Source organism: Struthio camelus, chromosome 5 (genome assembly GCF_040807025.1).
Source record: "Struthio camelus isolate bStrCam1 chromosome 5, bStrCam1.hap1, whole genome shotgun sequence".
Taxonomy (NCBI): domain Eukaryota; kingdom Metazoa; phylum Chordata; class Aves; order Struthioniformes; family Struthionidae; genus Struthio; species Struthio camelus.
Genome location: NC_090946.1, coordinates 39919657 through 39943534, shown reverse-complemented (window position 1 = coordinate 39943534; position 23878 = coordinate 39919657). Strand labels below are relative to the sequence as shown.

The following is a 23878-nucleotide window of genomic DNA, read 5'->3' as shown; positions in this document are numbered from 1 at the left end:
CAGCTCTGGGCCTCAGTTTTGACCCAGGGAAGGCTGACAACAGCAGAAGCCCCCTCCTTATTTCTAGAGGAAAGCTACCGGGACTCCACAGGCCGACAGGGATGAGAAAAGCCATGATGAGCAGTAGGATCTCCTGACACCCCAGAGCTCCCATTAAGTCACAAACCACTTCTGGTTGCAAAGGGACCTTTCCCTGAGGACACGGTTCATGTCTCTGCCAGCATCTCCCCCAGGGCTGAGCACCAGGCAGCCCTGCAGCTCCTGTGCCCCTCGCTGCCACAGCTGCACACCACCACCCGCTGCCCAGGGCGCGCGGCTGCAGCAGGGATGCAGAAGGACACGAGGCCTGCAGGCCGCCTGGTTTAGGTAGCTGCAAAAACATCTGCTGACACCACTGATACCAACAAAGTGACCCTCCCCGATGCACCCAGATATGAAACTAGCGCCTGCCCTCTCCCTCCCTCCTCTCCTAGAGCTCTTGGCCATCATGAAGAGCCAGGATCCCAGCACCGCTCCGCTACGGGGTTACCCCAACCCTGCCGCTCACCACAGCGTGGGACTGGCGGAGGAGTTATTTGGGGGTGCTGGGGACAGAGAAAAGAGCCAGCAAAGGAGGGAGGATAGAAGACAAGGCACTGGGAGATGAACTGGTGTCAGCTGGTGCTCATCAGGAGTTAATTTGGCCCCAGGCCCAGGGTGCTGGTGTATTCCTCCACTGCAGCAGTGCCCCTGCAGGGTAGCATTATGAAGGATCATACAAAACCCTCCTCCCACCCAGCACAGCAGCTCCTACTTTAGCTCCTTCTTCTACCCCTTGCTTCTGAACATCTTCTCTCTTCCCAGCTTAACCTAAACGATCCTGTCTTCAGCTGTTCCCTTCCCCTGCCAGCTCATTAGGGCTTCAGAGAAGGCTGGCTCCTGCCAAACCTGGGCCAACCCACCATTAACCTCTTTCCACACCAAGAATTGGCCCTTACTTTAGGCTCTGATTCCCATCTCAAACAGCTTTCATCTCCAGGAGAACTTTACCCCTTCACCCTTGAGGGGTGAGTAAGATTCTTTAATAGCCTCCTGTGAGGAACTTTTTCAAAAGCCTTTTGAAAGCTAAATAAAATTGTCTGCACTGAATTTCTTCTTTCTCCAGGATTTTGTTAGCACATTTAAAGGCTCCTGACAGGCTAGAGCTGAGAGAAGGTTTTGGTTTTTAAGATTATTTTTTGCTCCTGAGCAGCAGAGCTCTCATTTTGCCTCCTAAATAGGGCCAGCAAACACGTGTGGCTCCAGCTTGGTTTTCTCAGGCAGCTCCTGCTGAATTTCCACCTCGCTCCTGGCAGGGTGTTTGCTTCAACAGTGCATTGTCACACTGCAGCACACACACAAGCTGCGAGGTTTTGGGAAGGAGCCTCACAACACTGCTGCCCTTCCCCTGCACACGAGCAATCCCACAGCCTCCTGTCCTGCCCTAGACTCCATGCCCCAAGTAACCATACAGATTCAGAAGGCTTTCTAGGCCTGAGCACACAGCTCAGTTCAAGCCCTGTCCAAACCTTCAAACAAAGTTTGAACTTCAAGACTGCTGGGCCAAAACACAGAAGTCCAAGGTAGGAAGAGGGTTTTCTCCCACAAGAAGCATGGAAGGTACAAGTAATATGTCATACTGGGAAAAGAACGTGAGCCTTTTTTTTTTTTTTTTTCCCCTCCCCTGTCCCCCACCTTCCTGCCCCTCCACCTCACTCCATCAGGTCTCAGGCAAGGGAGAGAAATGGAGCCTGGCAGATTCTATGTCTGAAACTCAAAAATAAAACGCTGCTCTCTCCATGTCTAAGCCTACCACTTCTGGCACTGAAGAGCACCCGCTAGTCTTGTAGCCACAGCAGGACATCTACAAGTAGCTTCTGCAGATCAAGCCCACCCTCACCTATCCCTGCCAGTCATTACTGCATAATGCTTGTATGAACACAGAAAACAGGGTGCAGCTCTTCTCAGCCTTTGGCCCAAAGCTGCAAGTAAGTTAGGAGAAACACCAAATCTGCCCGTTCTGATCAGGCCTCCATCCTTACCTCATCTGGAGGAGCTTCCCTACACGCTTCCAGATGAAGAGCTGCAGAGACGCCCTGAGTCCATGTCAAATAGAATAGCTGCGGTTTGCTCCTGCTCCCACCAGAGCTCACCGTCTGCTCTGCCACTGTCTCCAGTGGGGGCAGATCTTGACTGAAGGGAAGTCCACAGCAGAGTAGGCTTCAGGCCTCTGCACAGCTGCAGTGCAGCAGCCTAGCCAGAGCGCCCCAGCAACAGTGCACATCAGGCTTTTGAGAATCTGCCAGCACTAGAGCAATGCATCCCAGAAGATCCTTCTCCAACCACAATGGAAAATTTTCCGTAGGCAGTTTGGCTCTGGCTATGGAAATGGACATCCATAAATGCTCTGCAACACATTTATTAAGAATGTGCCTCAGGACTCTTCCAGGAATCACACAGGGAGAGGGACCATGCCAGGCCGAGCTGAAGCAAAGGCAGCTTTTTCCAGGCTCTGTTTTCCCTTTGTTTGTTTTCAAAGAGAGCAGTAAACAGCTCTGCCTAGACCTGTACCCGCCCTGTCTGCGCAAGTCTCCAGCTGAGACACAGCTCCTCTGGCTCCCAGTGTCAGCACATCCCCAGGCCACCCTACATTGAGGCAAGACAGGGATGCATGAAGCCTTCCTCACCACACAAGGGAATCCCGTTTTTCAGGCTGCTCTTCTGTCAGAGATCAGGGATGTGGTTGGCTCAGGGCAGGTTTTAGAGCCTCATTAACACTCTGCAATGAGGCCTGGCAGCAGCTGATTTGATTTAAGGTTCATTTCCAGGCTGTGATTTAAGAGAAGATTTGCTTAATGTTCTCTAACAGACTCTTCTGACTGGGAGCTTGAGTGCTGCCTAATGACAGTCTTATTTATTGTAATGTCTTTGCAGTGCAGAGTCTAAAGGAGCAGGGCAGGAGCGCAGCAGCTGCTGGCAGGTGCTCAGATGGCAGGGGAAGCATCCCTCACTGCAGGAAGTGGTAACAGGCACTGGGGAGTGCATTCCTTTATTCAGGACAGCCAGATATTGTATCTCCTCCCTGCTTTAAGAGGTATGCAAGACAGACTGCTCTTGGTTTGCCTAAGACTGACAGCACAGCATCTCTGTATGCCTTTTTTCTCCATTTTCTCCCTACTGCATTATTTGAGCGGCGGTGAACGTCAAAGTGCCGGCTTACCTTCAGAGGGGTTAAAAGGCAACTCAGAAACAAGACTTCCAGCTTCTCCCCCCTGTTGCCCAGTTTTGGGCTTCCAACTCCATTGAGTTGCCTGCTTGCCTCCTGGGAGGGAGGTGGTCGCAGTCTGGCATTTGTAAACTGCTTTGAGCTTCTGAGCTGGACATACCTATTCCAAGGCCAAATGCGCAGACATTCATCACACAAGTGAAGACAGTAGGTCAAGCAAGGGTTTGTCATATTTTAATGACATTGATCTTTGGTGTTTCCCTCGTTAGCACTCACGCTCTCCCCGTCCTTCCTCCACAAGCCTGCTAGGGATGGAGAGTTACAAACGAAAAGGAAAATCACATTTGAGACTAAAAACAAAATATCAGAGCCTTGATTTCTCCACTAGAAACTACATGTACAAGGTCAAGATTTCACATGCAACACCTTACATCACAGACCCATACCTCACACCCCGGCATGGAGCTGAAAGTATTCCCTGTCCCCTGCCAAGGAGGTGCAGCTCAGGCCTAGCGCCATGAGACTGCTGGGATGGCTCATTCACGTTAAGATTGGCACAGCTTAGAATATCCTTGCGTCAACTGCATCCTGACTAGAAAGCGGTAGCCCCTGTCCCTCTACCCATCTGTAATAGCAGCTCTGCTTAGGTTCCCGCCGAGTACTAAACCAACACTCTAAAAGGGAAAGAAGCCCACTCATGAGCAGTTTGTGAGCCATGAAGGTTTTGGCAAAGCCCAGCTCTTCCCAGAGAAAACCACAACTCAGGCAGGAAGGGTCCCAAAATACACCGTGCTCTGAAGGGGAGTAGGGCTGTGCCATGGAGTGGGACTGTGGCCCGGAAGACTCCTCCACTCCAGCGAAGAGCTGGAGCATCACACCCAGGTCTGCCCAGTAGGACTGCCTGTCTCAGGAAGGATGTTGCAAGCCCCTTTCCCCTTCTTCACTTTACTCATCAATCCCTAGGCATTAAAGGGCAGGAAAGAGGAAAGAAAAGAAGCTTTACAAAGGATGTTTACCAAATTGAGGGGTTAGGGGATCCCACGGGACTGCAAGATCTGCACGAGGTGCAGCCAGGATGGTCTATGTTCCTGTTAACTATTCAGCAGCAATGTTGGAAGTTAAGATAATATGCCTTCTTCCCCATGGCTTCTCTTGCAGTTCTTATCCCTTCCGACTCACCCAGGGTACAGATCAGATGCCCTCTAAACTGCCAACATCCTGCCAGAGCCACAAGTCCCTACTCTTCCAGCTCCTGGCCAGTTGTGAGGTACAGGTCTCTGCTGAGCAGTACAAGGGTAGCACCAACACACAACTCATCTCTACCTGTTCCGCGACTCCCCACTGGTGCTGTCATTACTATAGAAGTTGGTACTGTCAGGAAGATGGTTATTATTAGTTAGGTCACTGTATTCAATTGGTCCCTCAGTGTCCATGGAGGACTGGGCCTGGTCTGACAGGTCCAGATCACCAGCTCCTTGTCCTTCACTCCCAGCAGTGGCTGTCCGCGGGCTCAGGCCATGCTCTGTCAGCTGCATAGACTCTGAAAGGATCCGTCCCTCCAGCTCAGCTGCCAGCTGCTGAGAGGTGGACTGCTGTGCTGAGGTGCCCTCAGCCCCAGTGGGCTCTGCACCAGTCTGAGAGCTGCGGTGGATCCGGTGGCTCACAATGATGTTGTTGCCGAAGCCGCCCATAGATGCCATGGTGGTGCTCTGCTCTCGCTGGACCACAGCAGTCATGCCACCTTCTGCCATGAGCCTTTGGATTCTGCTCAGGGCATCCTCCCCACTGGCCCCATATTCTGGACCTTCACCTGCAAGAGAGAACAGAAGCAACTTTGGCACACAAGGTAAACCACAGGACAAAGAAAAAGCAGGCTCAATAGGTGCATCGCAGCGCACATGGGCTGAGACAGAAAACTGGCTTTGCTCCAGAAGCCTGACGTTTTATTCCTCTTTCATTGAAGTGCCAAAAAAAAAAAAAAAAAAAAAAAAGGCCCTCAACACTCTCAAGAAAACTTTGCTGCCGCTGCCACAAGTATCTCTCAGACTGCACGTCCAAGCCTTGGAGAGGAAGCTCTTACCCAGCCGTACAGGTAGGGAGAGACTGAGCTCAAAGAGGCAGAGCATTTTATCATGCTTAGGGAGACAGCCCAGCCAGTCCAACAGGGATAGGAAGAGAAAAGCTTAATTTGTACTGCAATAAAGCAAACACTTTGCCATGGTGTAAATGAGCCCTGTGGCCTTTCCTGCTTCACCCATTTGAGAACACCCCATATAATCTCCCTTATATTCTGGAGGACATGGGCAGTTGGCCCAGCAGGGATCACAGCTGCAGAACAAGGTTTGCTTCCACAACACCTATCCTTGGCAAAAGACCAAGCATTTAGGCTCCCCTCAGCTGGTATCTTTTAAGGCATGCAAAGAGCATCTCTTAAATTCTAGGACTTTTGTATACTCAATCTCCTAGCCTTCCCTTCATAGTCAGGTTGTACTGAGCTCTGAGGGAACCATCATTAGACACCTTGGTTACTGAAGATTAACTTTGAAGAACAGTCTCACAGAAAGACAGCCCACCTAGAAGAATAAATCCCCATGGCAGGAAGGTCCAGCCCAGTTCTCTTTCCCAGCATCCTCCTCTTGCTGCAAACCTCACCCAGACTGGGGAAAAAATTTGTAATCACAAACTGCTAGAACGATTCCATAGCGGCATCCTGCCGATCCTTATTAAAGGGATAAATCTCACTGGATGGCTTCTCCACGAAGCCATCGTGGTGCTGATTAGAGGACAGGAGAAAGCCATGAGCTCTCCTGGCACCAGGGAAATGAACACGAATGTCAACAAGACTAAACAGAGGTAGGAGTTTAAAAACAATAACAAATAAAATGCCATACTGACTAGGAAGACAAAACAGCTTAGGGCTGCGGGTGGAGATTTTGTTTCCAACATGGGGCTGTAGTATTCAGCACAGCCTATATCATGCCACTGTAGAGGCAATTTTTTGAAACAAAAAAAAAAAAATCCCAAGATAATTAAGACTGTTAACATGCACACAATCAGCGACAGCTTATTTCCTTTCCTCACAGGCTCAGTGGTACTTGCATCAAACATCAGGGACTGCCTCCACCACAGGGTATGGCTAATTTCACCGTCAGACAAGCTTGCTGACATACTGCCCTGTCACAGATATACCACAGATACTAAGGGCAAATTTAATTCTCACGAACAGAATAACCTTTTTCTGCTAGGGGTGTACTAGCCTGCTATATACACTATACACAGGGCAATTTTATAGCTCCTCGGTTAGAGCGTGACTGAGACCACAGACACTACTAACTACACAAGCGTTTACAGCAGAGCCTAGAGAAGCGTGCAACAATACCCACTGAGCAGAGTTTGGCCAACAACTCTGACAGAGAAATCCTGTTCAGGATCCTTGTTCAGGAACAAGGGACCAGGCTGATCAGCGCGCGCAACACAGAGCGCAGAGGAGACTGTCAGATGGCTAGAAACGTCAGTGTGAAAAGCGTAAATGCCTGTGGACTTTGGAGCCTTAATGATGAGGAAGAGGTAAGCGGAGGATTTGAGAAGTAGGATTTCGGATTTTGTCATCATTTCTTTCTGAGGACACAGTCATAAGTACGTTGTTACCAAGCATCTGGCTGTGCCTGAGAGGAAAGCTGAGGAAGACCTGGGTGTGCAACTTGGCTTAGAGGCATGCCAGCCAGCCCTATCTACACGAGACCTGAAACAGCCAGTATTCTACCCTGGACAGACCACATGCTATAAACTGATCAACACCAGGAGCACTGGACTTGCAATCAGCAAGGATCCCCAGCTGATGCTCCTAACATGAACATGTGCTTCACAACAGCAGTCCATGCAGGCAGCACACACCACAGCACCCTCTGCTCTTCCCTCCACTTAAGTACCACCTGCCGCGCCTGAAGTTCCAGGGTTTGAGGCTGTTGCCTGCTCAAGGGACAGGCAAGGGCTGATGCCACAGCAAAAACTGGTAGGTTATTAGGTCATGAGCTTTCAGACTAAGAGCACAGAGGATGCTGGAAATTCCAGAAAGTCAGCCTCACCGCACAAGCAGCCAAGAACCCTCTCCTTTGGGGGGGTTCTCCCCCACCTCCTTTTCCCCTCAGGTTTCAACAATGACTTTGGCTGAACAGTTAGCAACAAAGCTTCCCGAGAGATTTGCCTTGAGCTGAGCTACAGTACAGATTCATATACAGCCCATTTCTACTGCCTGGTGACTCCCACACATTCTTCACCACGCTGCCAACGCAGGCTACATTAGTACTCAGTAGAAGCGGGATAAGCTAACTTCCACTTAGTGGAGGTTCAGAGCATGTACACAGGCACTTACCCCAAAGCAACAGCAATGCTGTAAATCTACACCTCGGGTCTCTAGAGGTTTCAGCTTACTGGAGTGGCCAAACTCCATTCCTCGCTCCACCAGGTGAACAAAAACAGTGCAGAGAGAAACCCCATACTAGTGACGCTTTCCCCCTCCCCCTTTCTCTTTTTTCCCTCCAGACTTCAAGGACTTCAGGCATATACTGAGCATGAACCTGAGTTCATGCAGGAGGAACAGGCCAAGGGACAGCACAACTCATTCCTCTTCTCTCCTTTAATGCTCACAACTAAATTCTTATCTCCCAGGCCCTGTAAAATCCTTTATCCTAAGCTCACATTCTTTTAAGCTCATCTTCCTGGGTCAGGAAAACAGCAGAATACCCACAGAGCACTACAGACAAAACCCCAAAAAATTGAGTGAGCTAACCAGCTCCAGAAAGAGAGAAAGCACATGAAGTTCCTGTGTGCACATAACACCTGGCAATTTGCCTGCCACCCAGGCTGTCGCTGTGTCAGAATTCATCACAGAGCAGAAAGCTATCCCGAGACAATCACCATCCGTTTCTGGACATGGATGTACACGTTCTGTGCATGACAGGACAGAAAAGGATCATCCAGGGTTCCCTTCTACAATAGAAATATTAGTGGCATGTCCGCAGTGCTATTTCTACAGACCTTTCTACAATAGCTAAAGTGACCTTTCCAGAGCTCCTGTAGAAGGAGTTTGAGCATGCGCCTGAGCTTGGCTCGGGGGAAAAGTAACAGACAGCGTTTCTTGTGGCACTAAAGGGAGGTGTGATCGTTCATATCTGGCATGCAGAGCTGTGACCCTCCCTTTTCTCTCCTTATGCAACAAGTGAATTAACTTAAAAGTGCAAATATTTTTATCTTTGAGCGTCTGAATTAGTGGGTCAGCTCTCACCTCAGAGCTATCGTTCCACATGCTCTGAGGACTTAGACATCTCTGCAGTGCTTACACGTCGTTCTAATTCTGAAGCTTCATTTGCAAGCCTAGCTACTAACTACTGCTACTACAGTCCAGTTCAACCTTAGTCTTGCTTCCAGGGGCTTTTCACTTTATTGGATGTGTGCTCTCCATGCACAGTTGACTATCCCAAAGACCAAGGCATTTCTGTCAGTCTAGGCGACTGACTTCAATAATTAACAAAATGGTGGCCAGGATGCCTCCTAGCTAATGCATCTCTCTTTAGAAGTCATCTGCCACACTACTTCAGCAAGACGGGAGTTTGACACAGAAGACTACATAGGCAAAACGTCTGGCATGCGTTCAGGCTGAGCATAAGGCAGCAGCACTGCCTTTCTTGAATCACAGAAAGTGGACCTTGAATTACCTACAGGGAGCACAATTTGCTTACCTGTGGGCATGGAGAGCACACATCCAATAAAGTGAAAAGCCCATGGAAGCAAGGCTAAGATTGGGCTCGTCTGTGACGGTTTGATACAGTAGCCTCACTCTTCAATCTGTCCTATTCCCAACTTTCCTCTTTCTAAAACAAACAGTAGTTAGTAGCTAGGCTTGCTTTCCTAATTTCTCAGGATAAGGAACCTATCTGAATTTTAAGCCCCAAATACCATCTAGATGATAGGATCTGAAATGACAACTGCCATTCACTTACTTCCAGCAAGGATTTCGTTTGTTTGTTTTTAAACTAACTGCATTAACTTGAAAAGATGTTGATACATGGGCGAGGGCCAGGGACAGCACACATACACGATCAGCCAAGTTTCCTGCAGCTCTATAAAGACCCCTTAATCTCAGCCTACAGCACCTTTTGCACTGTTCCAGTCTCTGACGGCTACTGCCACTTGTACCACATGCCACAGAATCTGCAGCATGAACAAGCATCTGCCACAGCCTTACCCAATCTTGATTGGGAACTACAGTTTCTAAAGGTTACAACTTTAGGTCATTAAGTCTCATAAGGATTCTTTGCTCATTTAAGTGAGGTTTAATTTGCAAACAGATCCCTCCCCCCTTGCATTCTTCCATTTCCAAGGGCAGAGGCAGTGCAAGTCCCAGGAGATTGTTCTAAGTAAGAGTGCCTCAAAGTTACAACTTGTCACAATTTCCACTATTTCTGTTAGTTTAAAAGAAAGTACTAGACAGCTGAAACACTGTTTCATCAGGCACTTCTTGGTACCTCTCCTAGTTTCTCTTCCAACTCTATGTTCCTTTGGCTTATGCTTGCTTTACAAGCAGAGTTCACAAGGCAGTGATCAACTACCATAAAACAAAAAGACACAGGCATTAGAGGGATTCACTTCTAAAAGTCATCATACACTCATTCCTCTAAAGGAGACAGAAAGAGAATCAGAACAGCAAAGTCCCTGCAGAGCTTTGCATGAGAAAAGGAAACTATTTATACCCGCATGGAGCTTAATTAGATTTCTGATGCAATTCTGCATGCCTTTTTTTTTTAAAAAAAAAAAAAAAAAAAAAAAAGCAAGCACATATCTGTGAGAAAAGCCCCGATCCAGAATTCCCCACACCAGCAGGGCTCACAGGACATAGGGCAGAAACCCCCTCTTGGGGGAGCACCAACCCCTACTCATTCTCCCCCCCCCCCCCTTTTTAATAAATATTTGCCTTTTTTTCCCCCCCTTATGATGAGATGATAACACTTTATTTTACACTACTCAATCACATCAGATTTATCCTTTCTGTTGCTGATAATACTGCTAAAGCCCTTACATAGTGATTTACATCTTCAAAGCCCCATACAAAAAACTAATTAATCTTCACAGCCCCTGGTGCACTGTACAATGGGAAAATTTTTTCCCCTTTTATAGAAGATTAATAATTTGCTCTACGTCACGCACCAAGTTAGTGACAGCACACTAATATTTTTAGGTGTCCCTGACATCTATTTCCAAACAGTAACTTTAACGTCACAGCAAGCTCAATGGGGCTCAAGCTGCACTAATGCAAAGCACTAAAGGACCCTTGGATGAAGCATGCCCTGAGTCCCTGGCTAATTGGCTGCGTTGGTAACAGCAGATGAGCAAGTCAGTCCATCCAAACTTGTCTTCCCACTTCACAATAGTTCCTTACACTATTCCTCTGTCATGGATTATAGCTGCTTCTGGATCCTACATTCTCCCGAGAGTTATCTCTTGACAAGTCCCTGTTCTAAGCTGCTCTCGAGCCTTTGCACAGGAGTCTCAGCTGAAAACCCAACTGGCAAAAGATCTGATCAGCAACAAGGTAAGAATGCTTGGCTCACCACTAGCGCCTGCACCCACACTAAAACTAATTCATCTGCTTTGAGAACCCTTCTAGTAGACAGGAAAGTGACAGCCCATTTTACAGGCCAAGCCACTTGCAAAGATGTGCAGGAAGTCAGAGTCTGAGCCAGAGATCACATCCAGATGTAGAACCTGCCAATCTTCTTCCAATCAAAAAGACAGAGAGGACAGGAAGTGTCTGTTTCTGGTTTGTTATCCACACTCCTTTTCTGCCAAATGCCGTTGTTTTGCTCCTTTCCAGAGATAGCCTGCCCAAGGCACTGGTAAAGGACACCCCTTCCTCATTTCATTAACAGTCTAGTCACAAACCTTGTTCTAGATTGGAAAATTGAAGAGCTAATTAAAAAGGATGGGATAATGAAACATTCAGATGAATGCAGAACAGCAGTAGTGAAGAGAAGAGCTAGAGAAGCCCACTGGTTTAACAGAGCAGAGAGAGAAAGGTTCACAACCCTGCAGCATCAGCCATTGTTATCTTGATGGAAAGACATCCTGCAGCTGCTGCACAGTCTACCATTTCTCAGTCAGCACAATGCATTCAGTGGAAGAAACAAGGTCACCTTTCCCACAAGTTCAACGTTTGTCCAGACACCCCGCCTCCAAGCCTGATTCACATACCCTCAACTGTACTAACCCTCGAGAGATGGTCAACCCAGCTCCACTGAGATAACCTGGTAGGTTGCTCCTCAAGTCAGGAAGAGATGCGCCACTTCACTTTGAACAGAAGAGCCAAGATCAGAGAAATGCAAAGACATGTTACATGTGCTGGATGCTACAGAGCAGAAACTGTGCAAGAGACTCATGCCAAAAAGCATCTTCCAGAACAACAGTGCCCAAACATACAGGCACAAGCAGGCACGTCACGGGGCTGCTTTCCAAAGCCAAGTAGGATGACCACAAATCAACCCTTTCAAACTTGCCTCCTTGATTCTCCCTGCCTTTCCTATGTATACATTACCTGACTTCTTCCTAGCTAAGCCTTCAGAGTTGGACCCAAGCACCATGCTACAATACAGGAGACAGGTAACCCGGATATAATCATCATGCTTTCAAAAGATCAGTGATTTGTTATCATACGGGAACTGAACATCAGGTGCGTCCAGCTCTTTACATACTCATAAGTATTATCAGACTGGAAAACACTAGAGGTGGTTTCTGAACAGCTGAGCTGGACACTCACAGCCTTTACATACCAGATTAAACAAAATACCCATATCTGCTCTGTGAGAAGTGATTTGCATCATCTTATTTTGTTGCCAGAGTTGCTGAGCTTGTGAGGCTTGCACAGATTTTAGATGCTGGGGTTAGAGGGCCAAGCTAAGCTCTAACAGAGGATGAAAGAATAATTCTTAACAGTTTGCAACTTCACTGATGGTTGAAGTGCAGGGGATTTGGGAGGAGCGATGCCAGTGCAACTGATTTACAAAGAAGCAGTGATCCAGAGAGGAGTTCATTTTGCCTTCTAAAAGCAAGCAAAGACAACTTATTTACCAAATGGACAGAGATTCACTGTCCTGATCATCCTGGCCTGACTACAGAAAAATCAAGCTAAAGAAACCTTTGGTGAAGAGATGCAAGAGTGTCCACCAAATGCATTCACAGGATATGAAACCTATGTGGAAGCTCCTTACCACCAGGTTGAGCTACGTCAAGTAAGTCATTGCTTGAGCTCCTACCTTCCCCAGTCCCTGCAGAGGTGGATTCCTGCTCCTGTACCTCCCTCTCTGTCTGAGTCTCGGCATTCTGCAGCTGAGGCGCCAAGGTCTGGGTACCCTGCGAAGTAACAGAGGTGGGGGGGTTTCGGGGTTGCAGGCCTATGGCATTCATCAGGCCCATGTCCCTGTCTGTCCTCCATGTGGCTCTGCTGGTTCTGAAAAGAGAGAAAAAACAAATAAGACCAGGAGCACTGGAGGTCACAAGTCCCAGCAACCTGGAAACATCCACCTGAGCCTCTTCTTGCTTCCACTCCAACCAGGCACCTGCTAGCCACTGCGCAGACAGAGGAGGATGGAGGTAATTGTCGCCTAGCACTTATTTACACTCACACCCAGACACACACCTCCATTCTCAGCTGGCTGACCTCAAGCCAATAAAGTCTTTTACGCAACTCACCCTTCCACAGAGGCCGCGTGCCTGATAGACATAGATGTCCCTGTAGTACCACTAAGCCTGCAGAACAAACTCTGTGTCTCAGGGCCACTGAGTCGGGTACACAATACACAGCACAGGACTGCAAAACACCCACCACCTCCCTCTGAGCATCAGCAGGGTGGTTTCAGCTCCCAAGGGTACAGTCTTTATCTCTTCCCTCCTTTGGCCCTCCTAGTTTGTCAGCATCACACATGAATGCACTCCAGCAGGCATTTCTGCCCATTCCAGTCAGACAAGAGAAATTCTCTGTTCTCCCATGTAAATAACAGGAGCAGCCTCAAGGTTCATTAGCTTCTTTTCAGAAAGAAATAGTTAAAGTTATAGCATTACAAAAGCTCAATGTTGGCAACGGTTGGATGCTCTTCCCAAAAACTGACCTCTGTTAGTAAGTGCTGGGAATGCTAAAGAGGCTCTAAGAAAGATTGCCTTATTGCACAATCCACATTCTTTCATAAATATTTGAAGCCTGCCACGCTTTTTTTGCCCTCTGTTAGGAGCTAGTTTGTTCTCCAGCAATATTTCTGCCTTTGGTGCCTGAGCCCCCTAAAGAAAGGGGGGGGGGTATGAGTTCTCATCCTTCAGTTACTTCTAAGCCAATCATGCAAGACTGATGTTCTGCCAAAAATGTGAGGAGTGAGTGGCAACGGCCACTTGCATAGCACAGAAAATAATCTTTACCATTTATTATTGATCCCTAGTCACACCAAGGGTGTAGGACAGCACAGAACATTGCCCTGCACACTAGCTCTTAACTTCCTTGGGTTCTGGAGGTCACAAGCCAGAAACAACATTGCCCTCCTTTCTGAGGGCAGCTGGCTTGAGAAGTACTCTTCACAGAGGCAAGATGGAAGGGACTACCAACATCACCCTCATGTTTAGGGCAGTGTGTGGATCATCAGACAGATTGGATGAAGTGAAGTGGCCAGTAGGGTTTTCAAGGAATTTAGATTTATTTTTAAGAGTTCATTGTTAAGAAACAACTGTCCCATGACCAGAAATCAAGCACAGTGATTCTGGCGGGGGGGAGACCACCGCCAGCAACAAAAAAACAGACTCCTCCGATTCCCAGTCACAAAGGCTGCCCTATGCATTTGGGCTCATCTCTGTGACCCTCACATTCTTCAGACACCCTCCAAAGGCATCGTTTACTTTGCATGGTGCTTTTCATGCAACAAGCCCCACACGCTCCTCCAGCAACTTGCTCGAGGGTATTACAGAGGCCATGGATGACAGATAGGCTTCGCTATCACTGACAGCACTTTGGGGCACTCAACTTCACTTACTGGAAGCATGACAGGTGGCACAGACTAGGCAGTGCCAAAGGGAAAATTGCAAGTTTAAAGCTGAAAGTGTGAAGGGAACAAAGAGGAAGAAGCAATGCTGTCAGATGTAGTGACCTCAGCAGAAAGGGTCAGCTCTTTCGTATCCACACCCAAGAGACTCACCCAGGCCGCTCAGTGCTCCTGCTGCTGGAATGCACAGCGAAGACGTTCTCATTCTGCTGGTCCCAGTGGTACTCAACTCCAGAGTTTAAGGCCCTTGAAATGCCAAAAGAAGAAAAAATATTACAATGGAGACTATTATCCACACAAGTTCACTGTGGCTCATGTTGCACGGCAGGACACCGTTCCAGTCGACCTATGGTATTTCCGCACAACGTGAAGGAGCGTGTTGATTGCAGCCCCACGGAAACTGCAGATCTAGCACAGTTCACGTTTTCCTTACGAGAGCTTACCATCATAACAGCCTTGCAAACATGGAGTACTGTATTACCCAAATTGCTCTGGAAGATCCCATTTATTTTAATCGAATATTAACATTGAAGCACAGCATGCTACATCAGCAGAGAGATTTTCAGGAAATGAAGATGTACATCTGTGTGTATAAAATCAGGTTACTGGACCTCCAAGTGACTAAAATAGTAGAAAGACCAGTTCTCTTTGAGGTACCTGCCAGCATTTCCTGTACTAGGTAATACTAAGTAAAACACTGGTCTTATTCATGTGGGGTAAGGGCAGATGTAGAAGATACTCTAAGAAAAATTTCCATAACAGAGGTTGTACTGGACTAACTATGTCAGTGCCAGAAAAGTCTGAAGTTCAAAACTTCATTTTTACAATTAATGCTACTGAGTTCACCAGAATAGCCAATGCTCTAGCAACCTTTCACAGCGCATCTTCCAAAAAGATGTGCAAATCCAGGGCTGGCTAATTATTTTACAGGAGCAGGCAAGGTTAAAAAAATCATGCAGTTAATCAACACACCTTCACCAAAGACTATAGACACTCACAGAAACTAAGCTTTCATAATCCTGGCACCATAAATACACCTCCCTCTAGTTCCGGGACCCAGTCATTCTTAAACTGGGAGAGGATAAGACGGAAGCCAACATATTCTATACTGTACAGAAATGTTTGAGACCTCCTAGGCACATAAGCACGCACTTTCTGCTACAGAAATGAAGCAGTGAATTATGGGATTTGAGCCAGACAGCCTCGTTGCCTAGACAGCCAAGTTCTACTCCCTTAAAGTCCTAGAGCATGCACTAGACCTCACTTACCTGAAACATAGGACAATAGCAGGGACATAAATATAAGCTTGAAGAACCTTACACAACATTTTGTAACCCCATTCCCTCCACAGGATCCAGAGCGTGGCTTAAGGCCTTACCCTGGAGGGATAGTTTTGACGCACAGGAGACAGTGGCATGAGTAGCTCCTGGGACTCCAGAAATCACACTTCACAGGAGCACAGCCAGTCAGGTATGTCAGAGAACTTCCTAAAGCACTGTTACTGTTTGCCTGGTTAGCAGGCTCAGGGAACAGCTCTCAGGTGCTGCTTCTGCCTTAGAAGCATAGGTTACAAAGTGCAAAAAATGTCTCAGATAACAGAAACGTACATGTAGCCTGGTCAGCTCAACACACAGGCTGTAGAAGCAGGGAGCAGCTGAAACTCATGGATCCCCTGATACAAAGACACAAAGCAAGCTGCTCCCCAGAGCACTAGGAAGCCTGGTCAGCAAGTTACATGGTGATACGAGACAAAAAGCTCCTTAAACCAACAGACAGCACAGGCACACACTGTGCAGTCCCGGACAGTACAGAGATCTCCCACCTATCACCAAGCATCCCAACTCCAGAAGCAGTACAGGCTGCTTTGGCATGGGGCTGGTCGTCTGACAAAAAATTTATAAACAGTTCTTTGCTATGCCATGCTGACATACCAGATCCCTTGTGAGCTAGCCTGGGCGTTTCTAAACCGTGCCTCGTACTGCCACATGGCTGCTGGACTGCCCATTTGACCATGATGGTGCTAGGCTACAAAAAACGGATAGAAAGTTAACAGTGCAGGGGTCACCTTAAGGAGACTGAGATAAGATCCTGTGCGGATAGAAGAGAATTACACGTGAAGAGCCAGACTTGTGTCACTCCGCAGGCATTTTCAGAGCACTGACTAAGGATAGGCCCACAATCTGAGGGAAGGATTCAGGGCAGGTAGTTGGTAGCTGGTTATGGCTCAGGCACAAAAGCAGCACTTTACAGTAAAGCACATGATGTCCCAGCAACAATACGCCTCAGCAGAACTGTGGCAAGAATCCCAGGCTGGAAGAGGCAAGGGTACTGCAGATCAGATGTGCCTCTCTGGGAGAACTGTGTGTGCTGGAGGCCTAAGGCTAGACTGATGAGGCAAGAGCACCCCAGGTTAGGACCAAAGGTAAAAGCTGGAGGAAATGAGATCAACAAAACCATGCACAGCGTCTGCAGGAAGTAATCAGTCATTGCATTTTTTGCTGAGCTAACCTGCTGCGTTATACCCCATGAAAGCAGCTGCAAGGGAGAGCTGATTTGTAAATGCCTCAGTTTATTGACAGATGGTAACCCATCACTAAAAACTTACCAGCCCCTCTCTGACTGTTCCATCCTCTGCCTACTGCACTGAGACTTAACTGCCACACTTTGCTGTCTACAAAGCAACACGCTCCCTAGGCAAGGGATACCTTCTGGCCTGGGAGTTAAATTTTCCAGAAAAAGTAAAAGTTTCCCTGGCATCTGCAGCTATTATTCAATAGAAGTGCGCTGACCCCTGTTCTTTTCCCCCTCCTGTCATACTACTTTGTGCTCTCCAAAGCACAGGCATGGTCCCTTCAACCACCTACACAACTGGTATTCCTCACAAAGGTGCTCTGTGCACCCTACCTGTCTTTGTCAGCTCCGAGCTCTAGAAGTCAGAAAACTGCAAAGTTTTCCCAAGGCCAAAACGTGAGTGGGCAATACTGCACTTTCTTCTTTTCCCCAAACAGTGCCCATAATGCATCGCAAGCTCATCTCCTGCACTCGCACGCTTCCTTAGTAGGAGTCAGATTCAACTTGCCTCTACAAGTGTCATGGTACCAGGCTGACATGCAGTATACAAAGCTAAAAACTCTCTCTCTGCTCCCACCTGTTCTGCAGAGGCACACTACAGTCACGTTGTGGGATAGAAAGGTCTGTTCTCACGCTATGCTGTTGATTTGCCCCTTTTCCTGGGCAGTGAAATCAATTGCCGTTCCATTTAATACGTGACTTTGCACACCGGATTGAAATGCTGCCATTTATCAATTGGGTTTCACTGCCAGGGTCCCATTAGCTACTCATTTACTGCCAGAGAATCGAGAACTTTGCTCTCCTTTCCCAGAAGGAGAACCCGCGGCAGCAGGTGTCGCTGCTCCCATTGCTGACTCTGGGAACGCTGACTAACAGGCCAAAGCCGAGGTTCACTGGACTGGGTCATGATGGGAGTTCAACATCCTCAACACCACTTAAACCTGTCTTTTTACACCGAACTGAATGTGTCTCCCTCTGCAGGGCCAGAAAACTGGCTCAGAATAGACAGCTGGCATTTCCTACTGTGGTAAACATCCTCACTGACATCCTTCCACAGCCTCTTCCTCCAGCAGGGCCAACCAATCAATTTACCCTCTCACAACCCCACCTCTTAAAAGACTTCAAATGACAAAGCCCTCAGCACTATCTCAATCTTTGTTCTTTTTTTCATGCATCTGCATCTCTCTGACCTGGAACCCAGTTCTGCCTCACTACAGCCCTAAAAAAAGATATCCCACTTGCTCCTGATGAGGTCCTCCAGCCTTTAGGCGATTGACTCTACAGAAGAGACATTTCAGATGGCACCAAGGAACAGAGGAGAAGGCAAATGTCTGGGGAGGGAGCTGTTTAGGCACAATCATTTATACAAAGGAGACTCCTTCCCTTCTTGAAAAGCAAAGATCTTATCAGAGAAATGCTGCTATATTGCCGGTTAAGTCCCAGTCTTAAAATCATGTTTACATTAGCATCTTGAATGGCTGCACCCTAAACCACCCTAAGTAAACAACAAGAAGTGTGTGACAATTATCTCAGTTTAAATCAGATTTTTCACTACATTTAAAACTTGCACTGGCTCAGCCCTATCCATTTAAAACAGTGCAATCTCCCTGTTCAGAAATTTTGTTTTCCCCTAAACTCTCAATGCAAAATATTGCCAGAATTTTGTAAACTAGCAAAGCTTTCACAATGTGTTACCCAGGAGATGTGCATATCAAGGCCTGACTATTCATTTCACAGAAGCAGAGCTTACACTGGAGAAATGATATTTTTCAGGTAATGGAAGCATTTAACTTTTGCTCCAGCAAACTCTAGGCACAAAAATGCTGGAAGCGTGAGATAGAACCTTTGTGTAGTCTGGAGCATGTTGCCACTTGGATGTGGATGCAATAAGGAGGACATTTGTTGCCCAGGGCTTCAGGGTGAAAAATTGCAATTCTCCACACTGTGTCAGTCATGGGCAGTGAAGTCCACTTTGGCAAGTTCTTATTTTCTTCCTTTTTACGGCTGTCAACTAAGCTCCCTAAGCTCTCGCTAGAAATTTCCATTAGCTTTGTTGAATGCAGAGCTGGTCACAGGCAGGCTTTCCCAGCAGGGGTTCTGTTCCGAGAGGGACTTTTCCTTCACGCCTCTGTCCAGCTCACATCATTAATGAGCTTGGAGAGTGTGAAGGGCACAGACTTGCAAGCTTTGCTGATAGTTGAATAAGGATTCAAAGAAGGGCCTGTAAGAACCAAACAGCAACAACTGAAGTAGCACAGCCTCTTCCTCTGCATGGAACTCAGGTGTGACCCCCTGAAGAAACTAGGACCAGTATCTAGGAATTAGCGACAAAATTATTTACATGTGACAAGAAAGACGAAAAAATACTATTTACCACATCTGATGAGTATTAAAAGAGTTAACTGATAAAGCACAAGCCAGCACAAACTGATTCAAACATCATGGAAACATCCCCCCAGCTCACATATCCAAAATTCAAAGTCGAGGAGGAGGAAGAGGGATTAGGAAAAAAGTTCATCAATTCTGCTAGAACAATAAAGCTGAGCAGCAAGATGGTAAGACAAAGAAATCATCTTGCACATAGTATATGCACATCCAGGCAGGCATATACAGTGTGTGCTTACTGCATCCCAAACACTGAAGAATACACCAGCAATTAGCAAATGTACTGTTCTCCTTCTCCAAATGTTGCCACATAGAAGGACCCAACAGCACCATACTACTTGTCTACTACAGCACTGTTTTTTTTTTTTTTTTTTTAAACCAGCACAATCCCACTACTAGCATGTAAGATTCTGGGAGGCCAAATATGGAGAAGACCATCTACAAAGTGAAACCATATAGCCCACAGCTAGGTGAATATCTGGTTTTCATGCTGCCAAGGTTGACTTTCTCCACAAAAAAAGAAAAAGTTACTCTTTAAAGCCAGTTTCCTCAAATATACTGTCCATTCAAGATCACTAAGCCAGCAGGAGAAACTGGGTTAATTTACAAATGATTTGTAATTTCCCATGATATACTTTCCTCCCTTTGTGAACACTTGTCATTCCTCAATCATTCAAGATGGGTAAAGGAAATACACAGAGTGAGCTGCACTAAGGAAGGTGACATTGTGCTAAAGAACCAGGAATCCATTGTCCTGGTTTAGGCAGGATGAAGCAGCACATGGTCTCCCACGCAATGCTCAGCCGATTCCAGATGCCCCCTTCCAAATAGCTCATTATCTCTTCTGCTGGCACATGATGATCACCAGCACAGGAAGCCCAGCTCTGGCTCCCATGATTAGCTAGGCAACAGTATTGTCAGTCCTAGGCAAAGTCTGGCACTACCCGCAGACTCCTGGATAGGAAAGCCAACCTTTCTAATGCCCTACTTCATAAATATTTAGCTTTCTGTGCAGGAGGCGAACCATGTACAAATCCAAGTGAAAAGTGGCTGCAATGCCAACGGTATGGAACGGCAGGATTCCGGGAGTAGCTCTGATGGGCAGTAATTCCCTCTGACCAAGGAAGAGCTGGCAGCGTCACAGACACCTGCCTATTTCGGAGTGCATCCTTGGAGCATAGCCCACGTGTGACTAGCCGGGGAAGAGCATAAGAATGAATAAAAGAACTCCTAACAAGGTAAATCCTATGGAACATAGGATGGAACATAAAGTTTAAGATTTGAGAACCACCAACATGTCAGTGACATATGAAATTAGCCTGCTCATCCCACTCTTGGGAACAAAGAAAAGGTTACTCCTCCTCTAAGTTACTCTTTCTAATTACCAGGTGCACTTTTACTGCTTTATTTCTATAGAGGCTGCTTATCTTCCAAAATTCTGCAATCTTCATCTGCCTGGAAACCAGCAATCATGCAGAAACACATCCCGACACCTACTTGAATTGCCAAAGTGCTGCAGAAGCAGGAGAGCAGGGCAGCCTGGTGCAGCTGGTAGCCACATGTCTGCTTCAGGGAGGATGCCAACTCAACTCAGAACACTATACAAGATGACTGACCCAGTTTATCCAACTGTGCAATCCTGCCAGCTATGTTAAACACTGGGATTTTGAAGAAGCTCTATTCAAACTCACACCATTTAACCGACGATAGCCTTATAAATCTGGAAGCACCACTAACAACACTTCTCTGTCTCAACAGCGTGAATTTTCATGAGTTTGTTCTCTGTTCCTCCGCGGGCAACTACAGCTGAATGCAAGTCAGACTCTTGCAGCCAGTGGATAAGATTTAGATAGAAGGCACACCTCTATCAGTCTTCTTCCCCGGACAAAATGTGACTTCTCAACAAAGGAAGTAGTCATCTACCAGCTAAGCTGTTTGAGATGAGAGAGAAAGAGTGTGCATGCGCAAGTGTGCGAGAAAGAGCGCAAAAATATAAACGCAGTAGGAAGAACAGAAGCAGAATGGTTTCTTCTGATCCACAGGGTCACTTCTGCTAAAACCCAAGCGACTTCCTGGACTCAAAATTTGTAACCTGCCTGTCTAGCAGACTGCATGTAGCAGATGGACAGACGCATAAGATGAGCAACATAGAGGACACCCCAACAGAAAAGATAAGAAGAACATGTCTCACACTCATTGGGAGAAAATACTAAATTAGGATTGTTCCTCCAGCATATTCAACAAGAGCTATAAACGGAAATTAGGCATCAAAACAATGACAGAGCAGAAGGAGACAGTTCTGCATATAAGAGTGGACATTTGATTATGTTGGGATCCAAATATAAATATTGTGGTCGAGAGCGCTGGCCTTGAGGGAACAATACAGTAGAACTCCTGTGTTGAGGAAAAAACCAAAAAAGTCTCTCTCACAGAGAGTCTTCTTGCCCATATCAATTCTTCTACCAAAATGCAGTAACTGTTTTCCAAAGCAGCTTTTTCCTGAGCTCTTTCATGCTGCTCTCAGCATGACACAAGAAGTTGTAATCCAGGCCACAGAAAGCAAGGGGAACCCTCTTGGTCCTGAGCTTGACTCTTGCACTGTGTATGTCGTGACTACATCAGCTACTCTTACATTTAAAAGAGAGATATCCCAATTTGGAGGGACACACTAAGGCCATCATTAAACGTAAATTTTTTGAACAAGCGTAACAGTGTAAGCAGATAAAGGAAGCCCTCAAGAGAAGAAGATCCAGAGTTAAGATCTGTTCCTGCAACACTGACGTGCTCTTTGTGTACCATGTAGCACACTACACAACAGTTTTAGCAATTAATAAAGGCAATGCCATGTTTATGAGAATAAGAATACACCAGCCAGGCCAAATAGTCTGAGTAAACAACACAGAAACAGATCAAACTCATGAATTTCCTGAATTTTTACTGATTTTCTTCTCACCTGTAACAACTTGCCAGGATTCTAGGCTATCCTTCATTTATGTGGCTCCAATCTACTCCAAGTAGCATGTAGAGATACTCTCGAAGGGAAGTCTACAGAATGCAGAGTTTTATTTCCTTAAACAAGACCAATTTAGCTGGACATTGCCTTAAACTAAGCTCTAAACTTGCTTAAATTCCTTTAAAAAGGTAAAGAAAGCCTTGTTAATTGCTTATAGTGATTACAAGTACACTTGAGCTTCAAGCCTCCAATGAGCTTTGAACCCTTAGAATATCTTAAGCTGTTTATGTCCCATCAGCTCTTTCAGTGGCTGAGACAATTTAAGACGTTAGGAGTCTTCAGGGAATTACAAATTGCTTAAGTCTTGTAAGTATTTAAACATCTTAAACAGCTACAAGTCTTAAGAGCCAGATTCGCTCTTTAGCTTACATGGAACTTCCACTTCCATTTTACCAGAAACATTGAAGTCAATTCAAATAAAGAAATTTCAAAGTAGGCTTGTTTTGTAGATGTTACGCAAACAAACTAAAACAGGAAAATGTGTTTCAAATGGGAAAAAAACAACTTTAAAATAAATGTTTAAAAACAGCAAGCGTAGCAAGTGTTTTTTGTTTTGTTTTGTTTTGTTTTTAAAACAGAACATCACGATGAATGCATATGAAGCTGCCAATCCACAGAATCAAGACCTTGGCTTGATCCAATCTCAATGAGATCCACAGGACAAGCCAAGTTTGATATTTTTATCTTTAAAAGCCTTGAAATCAGCCAATCAAAAAACTAAAAGTGTTCCATATAATACGTAGGGGGAAACCTACTCAAAAACAGTACAATTACTCCAGTTAATCACATTTTCACAGCTATTCAGTAGAGACCATTTGCAGAACCAGACAGCTTGAGGATTTAAAAAAGAGGAAGAAATCAAGAAAGTGTTGATTGCTGTACTTGATACCTGGATTCACTACAGTCCCACTGCAGGGAGAGAGGAAAAAAGAAAAAAACAAAAACAAAAAACCAGCACCACCAACACCACCACACACACACATGCACAAAGGATAACCAATAACACTCCACAAATGAACTCGATCAAAGACTAGAAGATTAAAAGATGCTCTTACTGGAAAGACAAGCGAGAAAACAATCAAAGAAAAGTCTAGTACAGACTTGCAGAGAAAAGAAAGGTTATAAAAAAGCAGGATAGGTTGGTGCTGCCAAAGAGGGACGAGATATTCCAAAATTAAACATGAGGGAAAAGGTATTAGGAAGTAAAAAGGTCTATTCATCGGTGAGGCAAAGGACAAAAGCAACGATGATTCAAAGTGGCCAGGATACTGAATTGTCTCTCTGAAGCCTCCACATAAAAAAAATAAAAAAAGCAAAACAACAACAAAAAAGGGTACTAAGACAATCAGGAGTAAGAAAGTCTTCAACAAAAGACAAAGCTACGTATAGCAGCTAGTTGTACTCATTAAGAAAAAGTTAATAAGTTAATTTTTTGTGCCACTCGCACCTGATTTTTAACAAGTTACAAAAAACTGAGGAAGTGACAAAAGGCCAAAAAGCCAACTTGGCAGCATTCTTCAAAAAGGAAGACATCCTTAAATTGGCAATTACTCTCTTCTAAGCCTCAATTTTATCCTTAAGAGAGTAGTATAA

At 46.1% G+C, this 23878-nt stretch overlaps 1 protein-coding gene across 9 annotated transcripts in view; it reads right to left on the bottom strand.

Annotated features, from left to right (window-relative positions):
- Positions 1-3462: 3462 nt before the first annotated feature.
- AMBRA1 (autophagy and beclin 1 regulator 1) overlaps positions 3463-23878 on the bottom strand; it is a 138315-nt gene continuing 117899 nt past the window's right edge. For 7 of the 9 annotated variants that reach the window (XM_068945801.1, XM_068945798.1, XM_068945803.1 and 4 more), the window contains 3 exons: positions 14470-14562; positions 12550-12743; positions 3463-5054 (listed from right to left, as the gene is read on the bottom strand). In XM_068945801.1, the coding sequence (XP_068801902.1) occupies positions 4564-5054; positions 12550-12743; positions 14470-14562 (778 nt within the window). In that variant the 3' untranslated portion in view covers positions 3463-4563. Of the gene's footprint in view, positions 5055-12549; positions 12744-14469; positions 14563-23878 lie in introns of those variants that run through there. The other 2 variants (XR_011141457.1, XR_011141458.1) reach the window with 2 other exon arrangements.